A 16,894-nucleotide genomic window follows, 5' to 3' on the forward strand; every position below is an offset into this window, starting at 1 on the left:
AGCTGGAACAGACAGCATATTTGTCTTGCTTTCTCCTAATATTATTGTGTTGTTTATTATTTTCATATTGCACATGCTTTAAACTGTTTTGATTAGCTCCTGCATGCTGCCTTGGAAAAATACAGTCTTTTGAAAGGCAGCTAACAAATTTATTAAAGATATAAATGCATGTGTAAGTATTGCACACCGATTACTTTTCTGGCAGATTTTTTTTTTGCCAATTTAGTTGAGCTAAAATGTGTGTAAGAATGATTTTCCCTGCTGCCATCCTCTCCATTCTAGATAATAAAGCATTTAAAAAGCATAGCTAGCCCCCCCCTCCCCACCCAGCATTGCAGAGGAAGAGGAAAGAAACCGGTTTTAATCTTCTTGCCTGCCTGTGGGATTAGAGTGCTAAATTGCTCGATTCATAATGGCTCTTACTCCATCCCTAGCATACTCTCAATGCAGCTGAAAAGGAAATGACAAATGGGGTCTCTTGACGGAAACACCACATTTCTTTCCTAGCCCATATTCTCCCTTGAACCGCTATGTGGCCTCTTGCTTTTTCACACAGCGGATGAGCACAACTAATATATGCCACAAACAGTGGCGGCTCCTGAAATATTGGCCAAGCCGAGTTTTCAGTCTCCTTAAAGCATTCCCTCTGTTTTCCTTTACTTACTCAAGGAAGTCCCTTAAATTCTGCAAATATTTGAGCTTTCCACTGCAAATGCTTATTTAGGACCCAGCCAGGTTTTGTAGGAATGGAAATCGGGCTCTTAATTGCTTTTAGCATAGGAAAACCAACCTTTTGTTGCCTGAAGGTAATTTGCTGAGTGTGTGCCCCTGTAGCATCTGATATAAGCAAGCATTTGTGAGTTCCACAATCCACTTTCTTCTTTCAGAACAAGACCGTACTGCAAATACTGGTAGTCTCTGCATCCTCTTTTTCAGTGATCTGTCATGACGTGATGGGGTGGGGGGCGCGGCAGTGGCGGGGGGAAGAGAACCCCCTGAAAGGGTGACTTAACACAGTAGGCCTTGTCCCCTAGGTATTTTAGCTGGCACCAGGGAGTGGAGGTTTTCAAAGGTCCTCAGAAAGCCCCGCTTTGTCTGGAGATCTGTAAATTATTCAATTTTTAAGTTTAAAAAAATATAAATATGCTAATTCTTTTCCAGAGGTGTGAGAGCTGCTACTTCTTTCTCTGTCTCCACTCCCCGCCTTCCTAAATCTCTCTAGAGAATTTGGCTGTATAACAGAGTCAATGTGCAAATGCTTTCAGTTGCAGCCATTTTAACCAGTTCTAAGAATCACATCTATGATCTGAATGAATAGAGCAAGGGATATTTTGTCTATGAATTCAATGACAGAAGACTCGACTGTGTTGGCCAATGTGACTTGCACATTTCTGTCGATCTCTGAGATGCAAAAAAGGAGTGAAACTCTTGTAAATTCACTTTAAAGCCATTTTGCATCTTGTTGTGGCAATAAAAGCTGTGCCTCTGTTAACAACAGGCACACAAGTTGTGGCTTCAGATTCAGTCTGGCAAAGTTTATTCATACAGACAGTTTAAAAAGCAACATGTGCAATAATCTATAGCCAGATCCTATGCAGATTTAGTTGGAAGTGAAATCCACTGAGCTTAGTTGCGCTTATTCACAAGTAAATGTATATTGGATAGTAGCCTTAAAGCCTGATCTTTTGCATATTTACAGTGGTACCTCAGGTTACAGACGCTTCAGGTTACAGAGTCCGCTGACCCAGAAATAGAACCTCAGGTTAAGAACTTTGCTTCAGGATGAGAACAGAAATCGTGCGGCGGCAGCGGAAGGCCCCATTACTTAAAGTGGTGCTTCAGGTTAAGAACAGTTTCAGGTTAAGAATGGACCCCCGGAACGAATTTAGTTCTTAACCTGAGGTACCGCTGTATATAGAAAGAAATTCAACCAAGTTCAATGAAAGTAAAAATGCAAAGGATTTCTACCTAATTATTGGCAAATTCCACTGAAATTAGTGAACATGTTTTGGATTGGGGTGTAAATTAAATTTATTCGGTGGTTTATTGATCAGGAGCATTTATAATTTGTTCTTTATCACACTAAATTCCAGGGCACCATGTAAACAATCTAAGCAAGCCCAGAAAAGACAAGGCTTACAACATGAAAAAAAATTCATATTTACAAACATAACAAGTGCTCATAAACAATAAAGCATCAAAAGGTTCACAACCGAATAAAATAATTTCCACATACATCGTAATAAGATCTAAAATATAGACACAAACAAGAGTCTGTTCAGCAGCCTCAGCTTTTGTAGTTGGAGTCAGTCCAGGCCTTGCCCTCCCAGGCGAAGTGTGAAAAGGCTTGCAAAGCAGGGAACAGGTCTTTCAAGACTCGCAGCCATATTGTTCTGAAAAGTGCAAATTGGAAAAGTTTATTTCAACTCCTCCTTCTGATTTAGACAGATGAGGGATATATCCTCAGGCTGACATTTCCCTTTTAAGGCAGACCCCATAACCTCAGTGAGCCTGTGGCTGGTGGCTCAGACCGTCAGTTGAAGAAGCAACGGAGGAAGTCGGAAGTATGCATTATGAATCAATCAAAAAAATGATATGTCAGCCAAAGTTAATTAAAAAGCCCAAGATCCTGGAAGGTGAAGGAATGATAAACTTCACCTCAGTCCATCATGCAGTTTATTATTCAGTCATGTCATTTTATGTCAACTTAAATCCATGCTGGCAAGAAAAGACGAGGCAGAACAGTCTTGTTTAGCACTTCACTATTGACTAGAAAATAATGGGCATCATCTCCTCAAACGCAGGCTAATAAAAAGCATCTAACTTCTTTGCTTGTGGCAAACATGAATCATACCCACTGCCTATCCAACAGCTATGATGTCTTTTCCAAGCTTAACACAAGTAAAACATTAAATAAACAGGCTCTTTTCATCCGTGTGCCACCCAGGAAATATTTATATTGAAGCTCGGAATATATAGAGGCTTACCATAAATGAAATAGCAAAAGTAACGAAAACATGGTTGACCATAATGAACCTGGGCAAAGCACTGGGCTCCTACTGGCCCTGCCAACCTGCTCGCCTCGCACCACGAAAAATGGGAAAGGCATCTTTGCATTTGTTCCTGTGTGTGGCCCCTGCCTCGGCTTGCTGAACAGTAATCCCACTGTTTCAGCCTCTGTTCCAGAGTTGGGAAAAGGGTCTGGCACAAATACGAGATTTATAATTCTGCGTCATGCCAGCTGTCAAGTAGCAGACAGGCGGGTGGCAGCAGCGGGGGGTGGGGGTGGGCGCAACAATAACAAACAAGAGTCTGATAGGTTTACCAGGGCTTAGAGCAAGATGCGGATTTGCTTCTGCGACTTTGAAAGCAGTTTCGGCCTGGCCAGATGCAATTCCAAACCTTTGGATCTTTCCCCAATATTCAGCCCGGATAGCGGCGACTCCTCCTGTTTTTGTAGCTACCACCCCAAACAAATTGAAACCGGGCAACTGTCTGTGGGGCTCCGCAAAAGTTTCCATGTGTCAACGAATGCAGCACAGGGGCTCTGACTGAGCCATGAAACCCACACCCTTTCACCCCCCTCAACCTCCTCCCCACCCCGGCCGTGAAGTGCATTTAATAGCCTTGTTCTTGAAGCAGGAGTGGGATGAAAGCGAAAGATGCTTTCTTGACTTTGAGCAAAACAACATGTGCTGTCACGGCTTGTTCTGCTGATTGTCCTTATTCCCAAATGAGAGGCGGGGGAATTTGCCTTCCTCCCCCATGACAAAAGGGGCTTTCGTAGCTTTCGTTCTTCCTAGGCAGGTCAGGAGGATGCAACTAAACAATGTAAAGGAAGCACGTATGCACCCTGTGTGCTAAAAATGTAGTGAGATCAGGGAAGCCGATTCGTATCAGCGATGGGTTTTTGGTCTTGCCATGCAATGTGTTGCACATTTGTCGGGATTTAAAGAGGGGGGAAAGTCATTTCCACCTCTCTTGTTCATTCCTTAAGAAGCTTTGCAGTTTGCCTGTTGAAGGAGAAGCTGTAATTAAAGTGGGCTCAGTAGGGGTGAGAATTTGCAGGGAGAGGATGATCCACATGTTCAATCACTGTAAAACAGATCTAACAGATAGCTACTCGAAAACACCGGATCGTATTTTTAATCTAAGTGTGAACAAATATTTCTTCAAACAGCAACTGGTGAAGATGTGCACAATAGTTACATAGGGTGAGTTTGTCTGTGGGGATTAGAAAACACGAAGGAGAATTATCTCAGCCCTTAGTTTTTGTGATTTTCTTCCGTTTTTAATCAAAACCCCACAGCGATTTGATTAATAGCGTGTGTTGAATGCAGACAAATGTGCATTATATATCAATAAACAGGAGTAGGGGTGCAGGGCAAATTTGATTTGGCGCATATTTAAAGCTAAATCTATCAAATTCACACTTTCAAAAACAATATGAAAATTGAAACGCAGCCATCCTTTGAAGTTCATGCTTATTCCTCCCCTAAATGAATAACTGTAGTTGAAATATCAACAGCAAAGGACTTTGAATACTCAAAAGTGCTGCAGAAATGATAAACACTAATTGCAGTTGTGGTTTGTTGTTGTTTGTTTAAAAAAACTATTTCTCTTTTTCTATTAGGCCTAGGTAGGTGGCAAGCTCCTGAAAATCACCCAAATTAAAAAACACACAACCTAATACCAGTAAAATAAATAAATAAAACGAACACACCTCCAGTTCTCTAACTGCTTCCAGTCGTATAGAAGCTGGAATATACTGGCAATCAGTTGCAATTTGATTTATGCTGTTTATTAATAAAGGCAGTAATACTGTTTAGTTTGTGCACCATTAATTTTACTGTAATGGCAACAGCATTAGTAGAAAATGCATGGGGTATTGATTTTGCATATTGAGCTGCCTGGCAGAGAAGATTTCAATTTATTTAAATGACCCCATTAGTCTGCAGGGAGTTTAGCTCTTGACATAGGTGACTGTAAAAATAAGAGTTGATAATCAATGGAGTAAAATAATGGCTTTGCAAATATTATATTCCTGTTCCTCATGCTTCCACCGCCATTGGTCCAGATCCAAAGGTCTGTGCAACGTACTCTGATAGGCACAGTATAGGTTCTCCGGTCCCTGTACTGGAAGCAGCCCGAGCCCATGCTAACCTAGATAAACCACTTCCTGCCCCCAAATTCATATACCGTATTTTTCGCTCTATAACACGCACCCGACCATAACACGCAAGTAGTTTTTAGAGGAGGAAAACAAGAAGAAAAATATTCTAAACGAAACAGTGGATGTATGATTTTTGTGGTTCATGCTGTGGCCACAGACATGTGATCTGACAGTGAGTTTGGAGTAGCCCAATGCAAAAATCCTGGGGATCCATGTGGATCCGTGCTTTGTAGCCACGTTTTAAGTGGGGAGGGAAGGAAAAGCACTCAAGGGACAAGGAGCATGCGTGGGGTGGGTGGAGAAGGATGCTGCTAATAATGAAGAAGAGGGGTATAAGGGGAGAAGGCTCCTCTCCTCTCCCGCTTTGCTCCTTTAAAGCAAGCAGGCTCTCTGTCCCTCTCTCCTCCCCACTCAGCGGCTCTTCTCCCGCTTTGCTGTTTCAAAGCGAGCCACAGAGGAAGGAAGGAAGGAAGGGGAACCATGGATCCTCTGCTCATGACTGCAGCAGATCCCCCCCGCCACCTGTAGGCATTCCCTCCATAACACGCACAGACATTTTCCCTTACTTTCTAGGAGGAAAAAAGTGAGTGTTATGGTGCAAAAAATATGGTATATACAGCTGACATAGCTTCTGGGCAAGCAACTGTTTGACACAGCAGCAGTTGACAAGGCAGAGTCTGGCTTCCTTGTCATGAGCAAGGGGTTAGGGGCGGGGAGGTCAGTGTGGTACGGGGATAGTGGCAGGAGCGTTGGGTCACTTCTGCTGCCGTGCTTGCACCGCACTGAGCTCCTTGAGCATCTCCCCTCTCCCTCTTAGCAAGAGTCTATGACACCACCAACCTCCTGCTGCTGGTCAAACATGGAAATAATAACTAGAAAATTATTATTATTATTCAGTATACCCGAAGGAGTGTCTCCATCCCCATCATTCTGTCTGGACACTGAGGTCCAGCTCCGAGAGCCTTCTGGCGGTTCCCTTGCTGCGAGAAGCCAAGTTACAGGGAACCAGGCAGAGGGCCTTCTCGGTGGTAGCACCCACCCTGTGGAACGCCCTCCCACCAGATGTCAAAGAGAAAAACAACTACCAAACTTTTAGAAGACATCTGAAGGCAGCCCTGTTTAGGGAAGCTTTTAATGTTTAATAGGTTATTGTATTTTAATGTTCTGTTGGAAGCCGCACAGAGTGGCTGGGGAAACCCAGCCAGATGGGTGGGCTATAAGTAAATATAATAATAATAATAATAATAATAATAATAATAATAATAATAATAATATACTTATAACCCACCCATCTGGCTAGGTTTCCCCGGCCAGTCTGGGTGGCTTCCAACAGGAGATTAAAAATACATTAAAACATCAGTATTTTTTTTTAAATTAAGAACTTCCCTATACAGGGCTGCCTTCAGATGTATTCTAAATGTCAAATAGTTCTTTGACATCTGATGGGAGGGCATTCCACAGGGCAGGAGCCACTATCAAGAAGGCCCTCTGCCTGGTTCCCTGTAACTTCGCTTCTCGCAATGAGGGAACTGCCAGATGGCACTTGGCGCTGGACCTCAGTGGAGATGCTCCTTCAGGTATACTGGGGCGATGACCAGTGTATGCATGTAGCTCTGTACATTTATATAGCTTTGCATTACATTATCTTATTACATTTAAATTACACCTTCCCTTCAAGGGGTTCAAGACCACACATATAGTGCCACCTCCGTGTTATTCTAATCCTGTATGATACGTTAAAAATCTGCAGCAATATATATTTCTTTTCATGCCAAAGCATTCAGCCACACAATCTTCCACATGCTATCTGAAATGGCACAGTCCCCAAACAAGTTTAAAACCTCACTTGCTGTTTCTGTTAACTCTACTTACCTATAGTGTTCTGCAAGATGTTCTGATGTTTAGATTGTTGCTTTCAAGGTGCAAGGAGAATACAGTATGGAGACAGACATGGTGGGCATGCGTTAAGTGGTCTATATGTAAATGTTGACAGATATTCCAAAACCATGAATTATAAATCTCATAAAAAAGAATTATCACATCCTAGAGAATTAATCCAGTTCTAAATGCTCTCGTTCTATTGATCTCATTTGAGCTCCACATGTTCCTTGAGAATTAACAGCTAAAAGAAGAGTGTTGTGAATGGACTTTTCATCTCATGTGCTATCAGCAGCAAGTTTGCCAAGGCTAGGGATGGGGGCGGGGGGGTGTGTGTGTTTGTAAATGTGATTGTTGGCACAAAAGGTGAACCTAGCTAATTCACACTTTCTAAAACAACAGATGAACTAAAACTCAGCCATCCTCCTAAATTCGCACATGTCTGTATTTTGCAACGCAGTTCTCCCACCAAGTAATGCGTACAAAAATGCATATTACTAGTGTAAAGTGTACATTAAATGGCTATATTACTGAAAGGTATGATATAAAAATGCATTATAAAGGGGAACTTGCTTTGCAAAGATGTGTTTATTAGGTTAAAGCACATACAAACATGTGCATATTGGGATACATTTGCTGAAGACTTTTAATGACATAGAAATTAATTTTAAATTGGGGGGAAATGGAGAGAAACAAAAACTGAGAAAGTCATCCATCCCTAGAGAAGGCCCACAACTTCAAAGGCTCAAACTTTGACATGAGTAACATTTGGATTCTATAACATGTATAATGCCATGAGTCACCATACTTTAAAAAACTGGTGATAAATGTACAAATTAACTTTTAACATGACAGGTTCAAAGTGGCGCTCACTTGGCTGGGAAACAAAAAAGATATTCTCACTTGCAAATTTGCTCAATTTACTTGAGAAACATCAGATACAATAAATAGAGAGACGTTCAGTGTCAATTACTAAAGAGTTATCTGGAGTTGAGCTTAACTTAAAGCAATTCAGATTATTTTTAAAACCTGAGTAGGAGTGAAGAAGCAACTCGTTTGACTAATATAAAATCATGTGGTAAAGTAGAAGGGGGACTATTCATCTCGGGAATTGACTCCTCCCCCCCCCCATTATTTTATGTGGAGAAAAACCCTTCCACTTTTTTTCAGATCCCTTCACTTCCGAGGGCCGCTTTGTATCGTCTGTTGAAGTTGTGAGTTGCAGTCACATGAACCAATGCAAACCTCTGCATTTGACAGCTTTCCCTCACATTGTTCTGCTGTCATAATTAATTGCAAAGTTATCTCTGCATTGGATAAATCTGCAGTTGCATCCCAGAGAGGCATGTGTGAATGGTCTTGAAGATATTGCCATTTGATCACAGTAATGGGCAAATCCAAGATACTGGCTAATTTCAATCCTGAGAACTCTAATGCATCTTAGACAAAATTGCAGCAATCGTACCTTCTTAAAGTGAAACGATCTATTTTTTCCTTTCTTCTAACTTCTTTGAACCTCCTGCACCCACATATTGCAGCTTCCTATTGTTAGCAAGAAGGCTGGTTGTTATGCCTCTGTATATTCATGACGCGGGTGGCGCTGTGGGTTAAACCACAGAGCCTAGGACTTGCCGATCAGAAGGTTGGCAGTTTGAATCCCTGTGATGGGATGAGCTCCCATTGCTTGGTCCCTGCTCCTGCCAACATAGCAGTTCAAAAGCACTTCAAAGTGCAAGTAGATAAATAGGTACCGCTCCAGCGGGAAGGTAAACAGCGTTTCCGTGTGCTGCTCTGGTTCGCCAGAAGCGGCTTAGTCATGCTGGCCACATGACCCGGAAGCTGTACTCCGGCTCCCTCGGCCAATAAAGCGAGATGAGCGTCGCAACCCCAGAGTTAGCCACAACTGGACATAACGGTCAGGGGTCCCTTTACCCTTACCTTATATTCCTGACTTCCAGGAATTTGCACATTCCTGCTTTCAGTCTATGTGTATCGCTGACTATTACGACATCCCATGGCTGGCTGTTTTGAAGATCTGCTGTCAAATCTCTAAGAGAAGCATGAACAAAGAGGGCATGTTGAAAACTCGCTCCCAGTGGTCCGACTCTGGGCTCCTGTACTGAGGAGGGAAAAGGAAGTTCAAGAAACAAGTTCTTACCATTATATCGGGGACTTTTTGAGTGACAACAGCTTACATTTTTTCAGGGGAAGTATTGGGAATAACTTTGAATGGGAGCTTACCCCGTTGCGGGGATTCGAACCACCGACCTTCTGATCGGCAAGCCCTAGGCTCTGTGGTTTAACCCACAGCGCCACCCGCGTCCCCTAAAAATTACACAAGAGAGTATAAATTGTCTTCCTGTAACATGTCTGTCTTTCTCTTTGTGGCAGAATCATATATAGGTGATCTGTTCAGTATCGAAATCCCTTTAGCTGTGTATTCCCCATTTCCGTGTACATAAGGCAGGCACCAAATCTGATTATATTCTGGTCCGTGCTAAGAACATTCTTTTTTACCTGAGACTTACCTCATTTAAGGACCACCAGTACTCCCCCTCCCTTCATACATTCTTCTTGAAGTCCATATATGTTGCTGTAATTGTGACTCATGATTTGCATTTTAACTTATTACCTATTTTGTGTGCAGATAGACTGTTTATATGCATCAGTTTAAAGCGGTATATTAATCCATTGCTCTTCAGTTGACTTTTGTACTGTTCTTGGGGTTGCTGCTCAGAGGCTCCTTCTGTCCACTTCAGTTGCTAAGTCCTAGACAGCCTTGGTGATTGATGATCAGACTTTTGTGGGAGTTATGCTGAAAACACAAACAAATAAATGCCAACGAGAAATGAGAGGTGATTGCTGCTGTATAGACCAGACTGGGAGGCAACTGCTCTTTGTGTCTGTGTTGTTTTCAGCTGTAACATGCAAATGGAAGATTTATAATACCAGGGATTTTTATTGCCTGGTTATGATGACTGGAACGGTGGATATGCATGGCAGAGAAATGGCACATTTCTTTTGACTCCAAGGAGTTACCTGCTCTGGAGGCTCCTCACCAACAAACTTGTCCTTCAGATCTTATGCTAAAGCTTCACCTCCTCCCATTATTGAAAACACCGATCCATTCACATCTCCATCCACATCCTACGTTGACCCTACTTATTCCTCATGTTTATTTATGTTCTTTTTCTGCAGGAGAAAATATAAGAAAACGTCACAGAGGTAGGTATCGATCGCAGAAGAACTCGAAGGCATTTGGCGGCGGGGGGAGTCGGCAGAAATTATTTGTCGTTGTTTTAGCATTGGTCTTGTTCATGCTGTGAACCCACTGTACCAAAAACAGGCAAAGTAAACCCATGGACAGAATCCATCCCACTAGATGGATGCCCCTGATCTCTTACTGCAACTCAACCATGGGTTGGTTGTTACAAAAGCATTAGAGGTTCTGCAAGGTCTTGTGCTCCCAACTTCTGCATGATCCAAGCTGGTATTGGCTGGTTGGGAGTAGATCTCTATTGATTAAACAAACCCCTTAGGGATTCAACAGGACCTCTGGTTAAATAAGAAATATAGCATTTGACATGTATGTTGGGATCTTAATAAACCAATACCCACTTTCTTTGGAGAAATCTGCCTGCTTTATCTTTTATTGTGCTTTAAAACAGACATCAGCTGTGACCTTGTAATTATCAGGTGATTCTGCTTTATATAAGGAAATACTTGAAATCATGCCATGCCGTAATAATGCAGCCTAATATTAGGTATTGCTACACGCCACCCCAATCACTGAGCGGTGCAGGATTCCAAGGGTACAGGCACTTTCCCAGAGTTTGTGTTTCCTTTGGAAATGAGGCACAACACAGACTGTGGTGTCTTTGTGATATATGGTTTATTCACACATATATACAACCTGAAGCTATGATGGAGGGGCTCACACCATTACTCTCCAAGAGGTTCTTGCTTCTCCCATGCCAGCCATGGTCTACTGTTCCTTTGTCTAGCTTCATGCATTTAACAGATTGCCACATCTATCAGGAGTTTAGGGGAATCTGGCACCCCCAAACCCTGGCACCCACAACTCATAACTTTATTACCACTCAGAAGTCAGCCCCACCAAGTCCAACAGGACTTGCTCCCCTAAGTCCGAATAAGATTACAGTTGTTGTCAGCCTGTGCACATTTTCTTGGGAGTAAATCCTCTTAACCCCAATGGGATAGGACTTAAGGAAACATTCTGAGTAAACACGTAAAGAGGAGGCTGTTAGTTGTCTTCCTGTAACTTTGCCAGGGGAATCCTAAAGAGAGGACAGGTTGATTTTGATCTTGACTTTGTTCTTTCCGAGGCTTCCTTATGCTTTGCTTTTAAATATTGTGAATTTGAACAGACAACAGTAAATTTAGTGCTAATGGCTCACTTTTTTGCTCGCTCTCTCTCTCTCTCTTCTTGCCCCCCACCTCCAATAATAATAATGGGAAAAGGTGGATCCAAACTATCGTGTTTTTCACAGGGTCACTGAAATTTCATGTGGTTGCCTAACCTTTGAAAATGTTGATTGAAAGTTGGGTATGCTAATGGCAACTTTCCTTACCAATGGAGATGTTATCTGAAGCTTCCTCCGAGGTTCAGATCATTCCTGTTAGTTGCTGACAACTGCCAGTTCTCATTAGCATCTCCGGGATCTGAAGGTATTTGGCACGTGGAAGAGACAAAACCTCAAAGACTCTACTTAGAACTTATCCACACTTCCTTTTGTTCCGCTGCTTTTCCCCAGGGAAAACCTCTCTTTAGCATTCATTCTGAGCAAAACAGTAGTTCAGGTTTTCGCTGGATTGACATTTTCTCTGGTTTAGAGCTAAAGAGTGGCTTTTCCCTGGGAAAGGTGTGGGACAAGAGCTATGCCTAGAAAGTGTGGGTCACTGAGTGGCAGAAAACCACTCGGACCCATGTTTTCTAGGAACGGGACAAGTAGAAGTGTGAAGAAGCCATGGGTATGTTATTCTACGTGGCTTGTAGGCTACTCTTTTATGAGTCTTTTATGCTGGTTTGGGAATCTGTTTGCTGAACTGTAGAGCAGAAGAACTAGTAATAATAAACTGGGCCTCCATTTCTCACTACAGTGCACTGATTATATACCTTTATGCAACAGAATGTTGACCCCCTTTCAGGTTGTAAGTGTCTATATTTTAGGAACTGCCCCATTATCTTGATTGTAACTGTTGTAAGTATTGTATTTTAAAACTGGTTTTGCCCACCCTGGAAAGGAAATCTCCTCCTCCTCCTCCTCCTTTTCTTCTTCTTCTTCTTCTTTAATGAAGTCATATTGCAGTAAAAGATTCACAATTTTGCAAAGATTTGGGATGTTGTATAAAAAACATTTGGTGAAATGTAATGTTAAATGCGTGAAATGTTTCCATCTCCTTCTTATGGGTAAAATGTGGAGCAAACGTTCTACACATTTTGTTTGAAATTTGTCTGGACTGTTTGGGGTCAAATAGAATTGCACTGGGGTTGGATTCTGCCCATATGCTAGCAATTGACCACCTCTGGTTTAGGCCTATGCAAACAAAGAAGGTTTGAAGAAGGCTTTGGAGTGAGTGAGTGAGTGTGTGGTGAGGTCCTATTCTGTCCTGCAATTAGCACTTTAATGAGCAATATCATGTGCTCCTGCTGTGTCAACTTAATGCCTTTGAAAACAACTGCAGGCTGATAATGTTTTCATCATAAACATGGACATTTCACAGCTCTCTAGGCAAAACCTCACTTTATTAGCCTCAAGCTCAGAAGGGCACTTGATCAGCAAGCTATGATGCCAAGCAATCACTGCAACGCCAAGAAACACAGTGTGTTTAATTAGGATTGCTCATTTTTCACATCCAGGTTGCTTTGGTTAAGAGAAGGCTAGCCAGCTATTTAGATAATTAGTACTTTGAGGTTTACTTTACAGAGTTGGGTGTTTACTGGAGAGAAGGGAGATGGAATTATCTAGAACTGTCAGGTGTCAAGCTGTCTGACATAATTCTGTTCCATTCATGGGGAATCTGAACATTTATGAAAATATGTTCATTCTACAGAGTGCTCTTCCTAAATTAACATCAAGTACCTGGCAAGGCTGACCTGGCAAAAAGCTGGTTTGATGGTTTATGAGTGCATGGAAATCACTGGTGCTCCTTAGGAGCACCAAGTACATAGTTGTCAACTTTTCCCTTTTCTTGCGAGGAATCCTATTCGGAATAAGGGAATTTCCCTTTAAAAAAGGGAAACGTTGACAGCTATGACCAAGTACCTTAAAGTTGTTTGCATGCATAGTCTTGTGAAATTGATCTCAGAATATAAATTTGCAAAAGGCTTAGGTGCTACTTTGTTTGTCAGCTTATTGCAAAACATGAGGTGTTAGGCATATGTCACGACTGTCAGTAGTATTTGGGGAAGAGTGTGTGGGGGAGTCTATATCATATCAGAAATATATTAGCATCCAATATTATGCCCCATTTAAAAATAGCCTCAGTTTATTGTTCCTTAACTTTGGCTTAATTTCCTTTTCACTTCTTATTTATTGACCTTGCAGAGTTATCTTGATTATCTAATTCTTTAAACTCCCCCAAGTAATTATAACGCTGCTCAGCTCAAATGAAGCAATTCTGGGTGTGTGTTTTTTTTCAAAAAAACCCACACTTTTATCTAGTAAGACGACTGAAGAGCAGAATGCTATGTGAGAAGACTTGCCACCGTATTGAATGATCACTTTGATTTGAATTAAGATATGGTTGGATTAAATTGTTGTAAATAAATGAATGTATTAATTATGAACAGGAAAACCTGTATCTATTTTAAAACAATTCTTCTGCAAGAAACTGCAGTCTTTGGAATGATGATAGCAACCCTCAGAGTCTAGTGGCATAGGACTGACAGCATATAACAACTCATAAGTCGAGCTGTGTCCTATGCAAGTGTGAACAGAAATTAGCCGTAGTTTGAGCAAGCACACACAGATGTCTGTGTGCTTCAGACCCTAAACAGATATGTGGGCATTTTTTCTCTACACTAGGTCAGTATTTATCAGCCAGAGTCAAGCAACCATAAAGGGGACCCTTCAGTGTGGGAGCCAGTGTGGTGTAGTGGTTAAGAGCAGTAGGCTCGTAATCTGGTGAACTGGGTTCGCTTCCCTGCTCCTCCACATGCAGCTGCTGGGTGACCTTGGGCTAGTCACATTTCTCTGAAGTCTCTCAGCCCCACTAACCTCACAGAGTGTTTGTTGTGGGGGAGGAAGGGAAAGGAGAATGTTAGCCGCTTTGAGACTCCTTTGGGTAGTGATAAAGCCGGATATCAAATCCAAACTCTTCTTCTTCAGTGCCCCCAATCCCCTCGGCAGCCATGGCAGTGGCCTTGTAGACAGGCCCCACCCCCTTTGCTCCTCCATTCACCCACTTTATGGGGGACCAAGCGAATGAGGATCAGATAAATGGTGATAACCCTTCTTAGGGGCATTTAGGTGTCCCAGATCTTGTTCTCATAAAAACAGGAAGTGACGCCATATTGAGTGGAGGAGGAAGCGAGCGGGAGGCATAGATCTAAGAAATGTGTTAAAGGAATGCATGGAATTGAACTTCCAGTAGCACATTGAAACGCTGTGCTGAAGGGAAGACCCCTTGGAAATTTGGGACTCTCTGTTAAGAAGTGGAAAGCCATGATGGCTTAAGGGCTTTCAAGACCATCTTTGTGTTTTCGGGGCAGTTGGAGGGTATGCTGTGTGTTCAGATCATGCACTGAGATCCTGCTCTGTACATGGTTACAAAGGGTAGGGTCTTCTTAGAGTGGGGACCCTCCCTAGGGAATGATCTCTTCTAGGATGCCAGGCAGTCCTGCTCTTGGCTGTCTTTTAAGAGGACTGCAAAGGATTTTCACCTGATTGTAAGAGACATAAATTCGAGCTGCTATGGTGGTGTTGTGTTCCCTGTGGCTTCATTCGTTTTACATTTTTAAATTATGGTTTACATTGCTTGGTTTTATTTTGAATTATTCAGTTTTTTTTATCTTAAGTGTAAGTTAATGAGGATCCTATTGAGCACAACTGCAACCTATACTTTGTAAGGAAATACATTAACAATTGCAGTAAGCATAATATTGAAACTAAAGCCATAGAAATGGAGTGAGTCTGTGCGCATTGCGCCCCTATTTCACCAGTCTGGAAAATGTGTTAGTTGTCCTGCTGTTTAGAAGATTCTGGATTGTGTCAATTTTAATAAAGAGTGTTGTACAAGATCCACATTATTTGAAGATGACATAACAATTAAAATCGGTATGTTGTTGCTCTAGAATAGGAGTGGGGAACCCACGGGCCTCCTTATTTGCTGGACTGCCAATCAGTGCTGATGGAAACGGACATCCAGCAATCACTGGAGGACCACAGCTTTCCTACTGCTGCCCTAGAATTAACCTTTGCTTTAGGAGAATGTTGTGCTTTGAAGAGCCCCACATGCACACACACAAAGCTAAGCCTTTGTACGATCTGCCCTTAACAATTTGTTTTCACAGATTGCTCTAAAGAATCTTTACCCTTAGATCCTTGTTAGCTAACACGAAGATGGCTGCAATCTGGGAGCGTTTAAAGCCGTCTGTTCACCCGTGTTCAATTTAAATAGCAGTTCAGGGAGCCAGGGAGTTTGAGTTATGAAGCCAAGAATTAATATATTTGCAGAGTGTAAATATACTCAGAAAATGTTGACTGTGAAATAAATTTGCCGGTTATCAACCTTGCAAAATATGTAAAGGTGGTTTCGGGTGCTTTAATTAAAAAGAGCTTTGGATCATGTTCCGATATCTATATGACCAGTTCAAAGGCCACAAATATATTCTGGGCTTTGGGGAGCTTTTTTGGGGGTGGGAGGGGCAAATGAAAAAATTAATACAGCATACTTTCCAGTATTCAAAGAAGCCAAATAGAAACTGGCTTCAAGGTCATTTGTCCCAACATCTCAATGAAAGCTTCATGTTCGTCTGCATTATGCATAGAAATAGGGTTTTATATTATCCTGCAATGGGACCCGGATGGCGCTGTGGGTAAAAGCCTCAGTGCCTAGGGCTTGCCGATCGAAAGGTCGGCGGTTCGAATCCCCGCGGCGGGGTGCGCTCCCGCTGTTCGGTCCCAGCGCCTGCCAACCTAGCAGTTCGAAAGCACTCCTGGGTGCAAGTAGATAAATAGGGACCGCTTACTAGCGGGAAGGTAAATGGCGTTTCCGTGTGTGGCTCTGGCTCGCCAGAGCAGCGATGTCACGCTGGCCACGTGACCCGGAAGTGTCTTCGGACAGCGCTGGCCCCCGGCCTCTTGAGTGAGATGGGCGCACAACCCTAGAGTCTGTCAAGACTGGCCCGTACGGGCAGGGGTACCTTTATCTTTACCTTTTTATTATCCTGCAGTCCCTGGTCTTCCTGGTGTGTTCCATGCAGTGTTGGGCCAGCATGGTGGGCTGGAAGGCACTTAGTTCCTCAGGCCCACAGGGAAGTGTCTGTGAAGGTTCTGGTATCTATGCTATCTGGTGTCTGTGGTATCTGGTCCAGGGGGCTCCTGCTAGCCAAATTTCCATTTAGTGCCCCACATCAGACTCAAAGTCACAAACTCAGTCTGGTTCACTAGCAATGTAGTGGGTGGCCAGTATAAAATGTAGCAATTTACTTGTCATTCGATGAATATGAGTACACTGTATATCTTTATCAATCTGTGCTGCCTACAGTTGCTCTGAAGAAATTCCAAGTGAGAATCTTGAACGAATTGTTAGTGTGGTCTGTAAAGGAGACTCGTTAATTTGAGCAAGTTAAATCTTAAAATGAACTTCAGGATGTTT

At 42.5% G+C, this 16,894-nt stretch overlaps 1 protein-coding gene across 7 annotated transcripts in view; it reads left to right on the forward strand.

Moving 5' to 3' along the window:
• Positions 1 to 16,894, forward strand: part of PDE1C (phosphodiesterase 1C) — a 312,257-nt gene that overhangs the window by 178,726 nt on the left and 116,637 nt on the right. For 2 of the 7 annotated variants that reach the window (XR_014503861.1, XM_083407040.1), the window contains exon 2: positions 10,250 to 10,276. The exons of the other annotated variants lie outside the window; for them this stretch is intronic. Coding sequence is in view for 1 of the 2 variants with exons in the window: in XM_083407040.1 (XP_083263166.1) it covers positions 10,250 to 10,276 (27 nt within the window). In the remaining variant the exon portion in view is untranslated. The remainder of the gene's footprint in view (positions 1 to 10,249; positions 10,277 to 16,894) is intronic. 7 annotated transcript variants of the gene reach the window in all.

The sequence above is a fragment of the Podarcis tiliguerta genome, assembly GCF_965153285.1.
Source record: "Podarcis tiliguerta genome assembly, chromosome: 12".
In the NCBI taxonomy this organism is placed as follows: domain Eukaryota; kingdom Metazoa; phylum Chordata; class Lepidosauria; order Squamata; family Lacertidae; genus Podarcis; species Podarcis tiliguerta.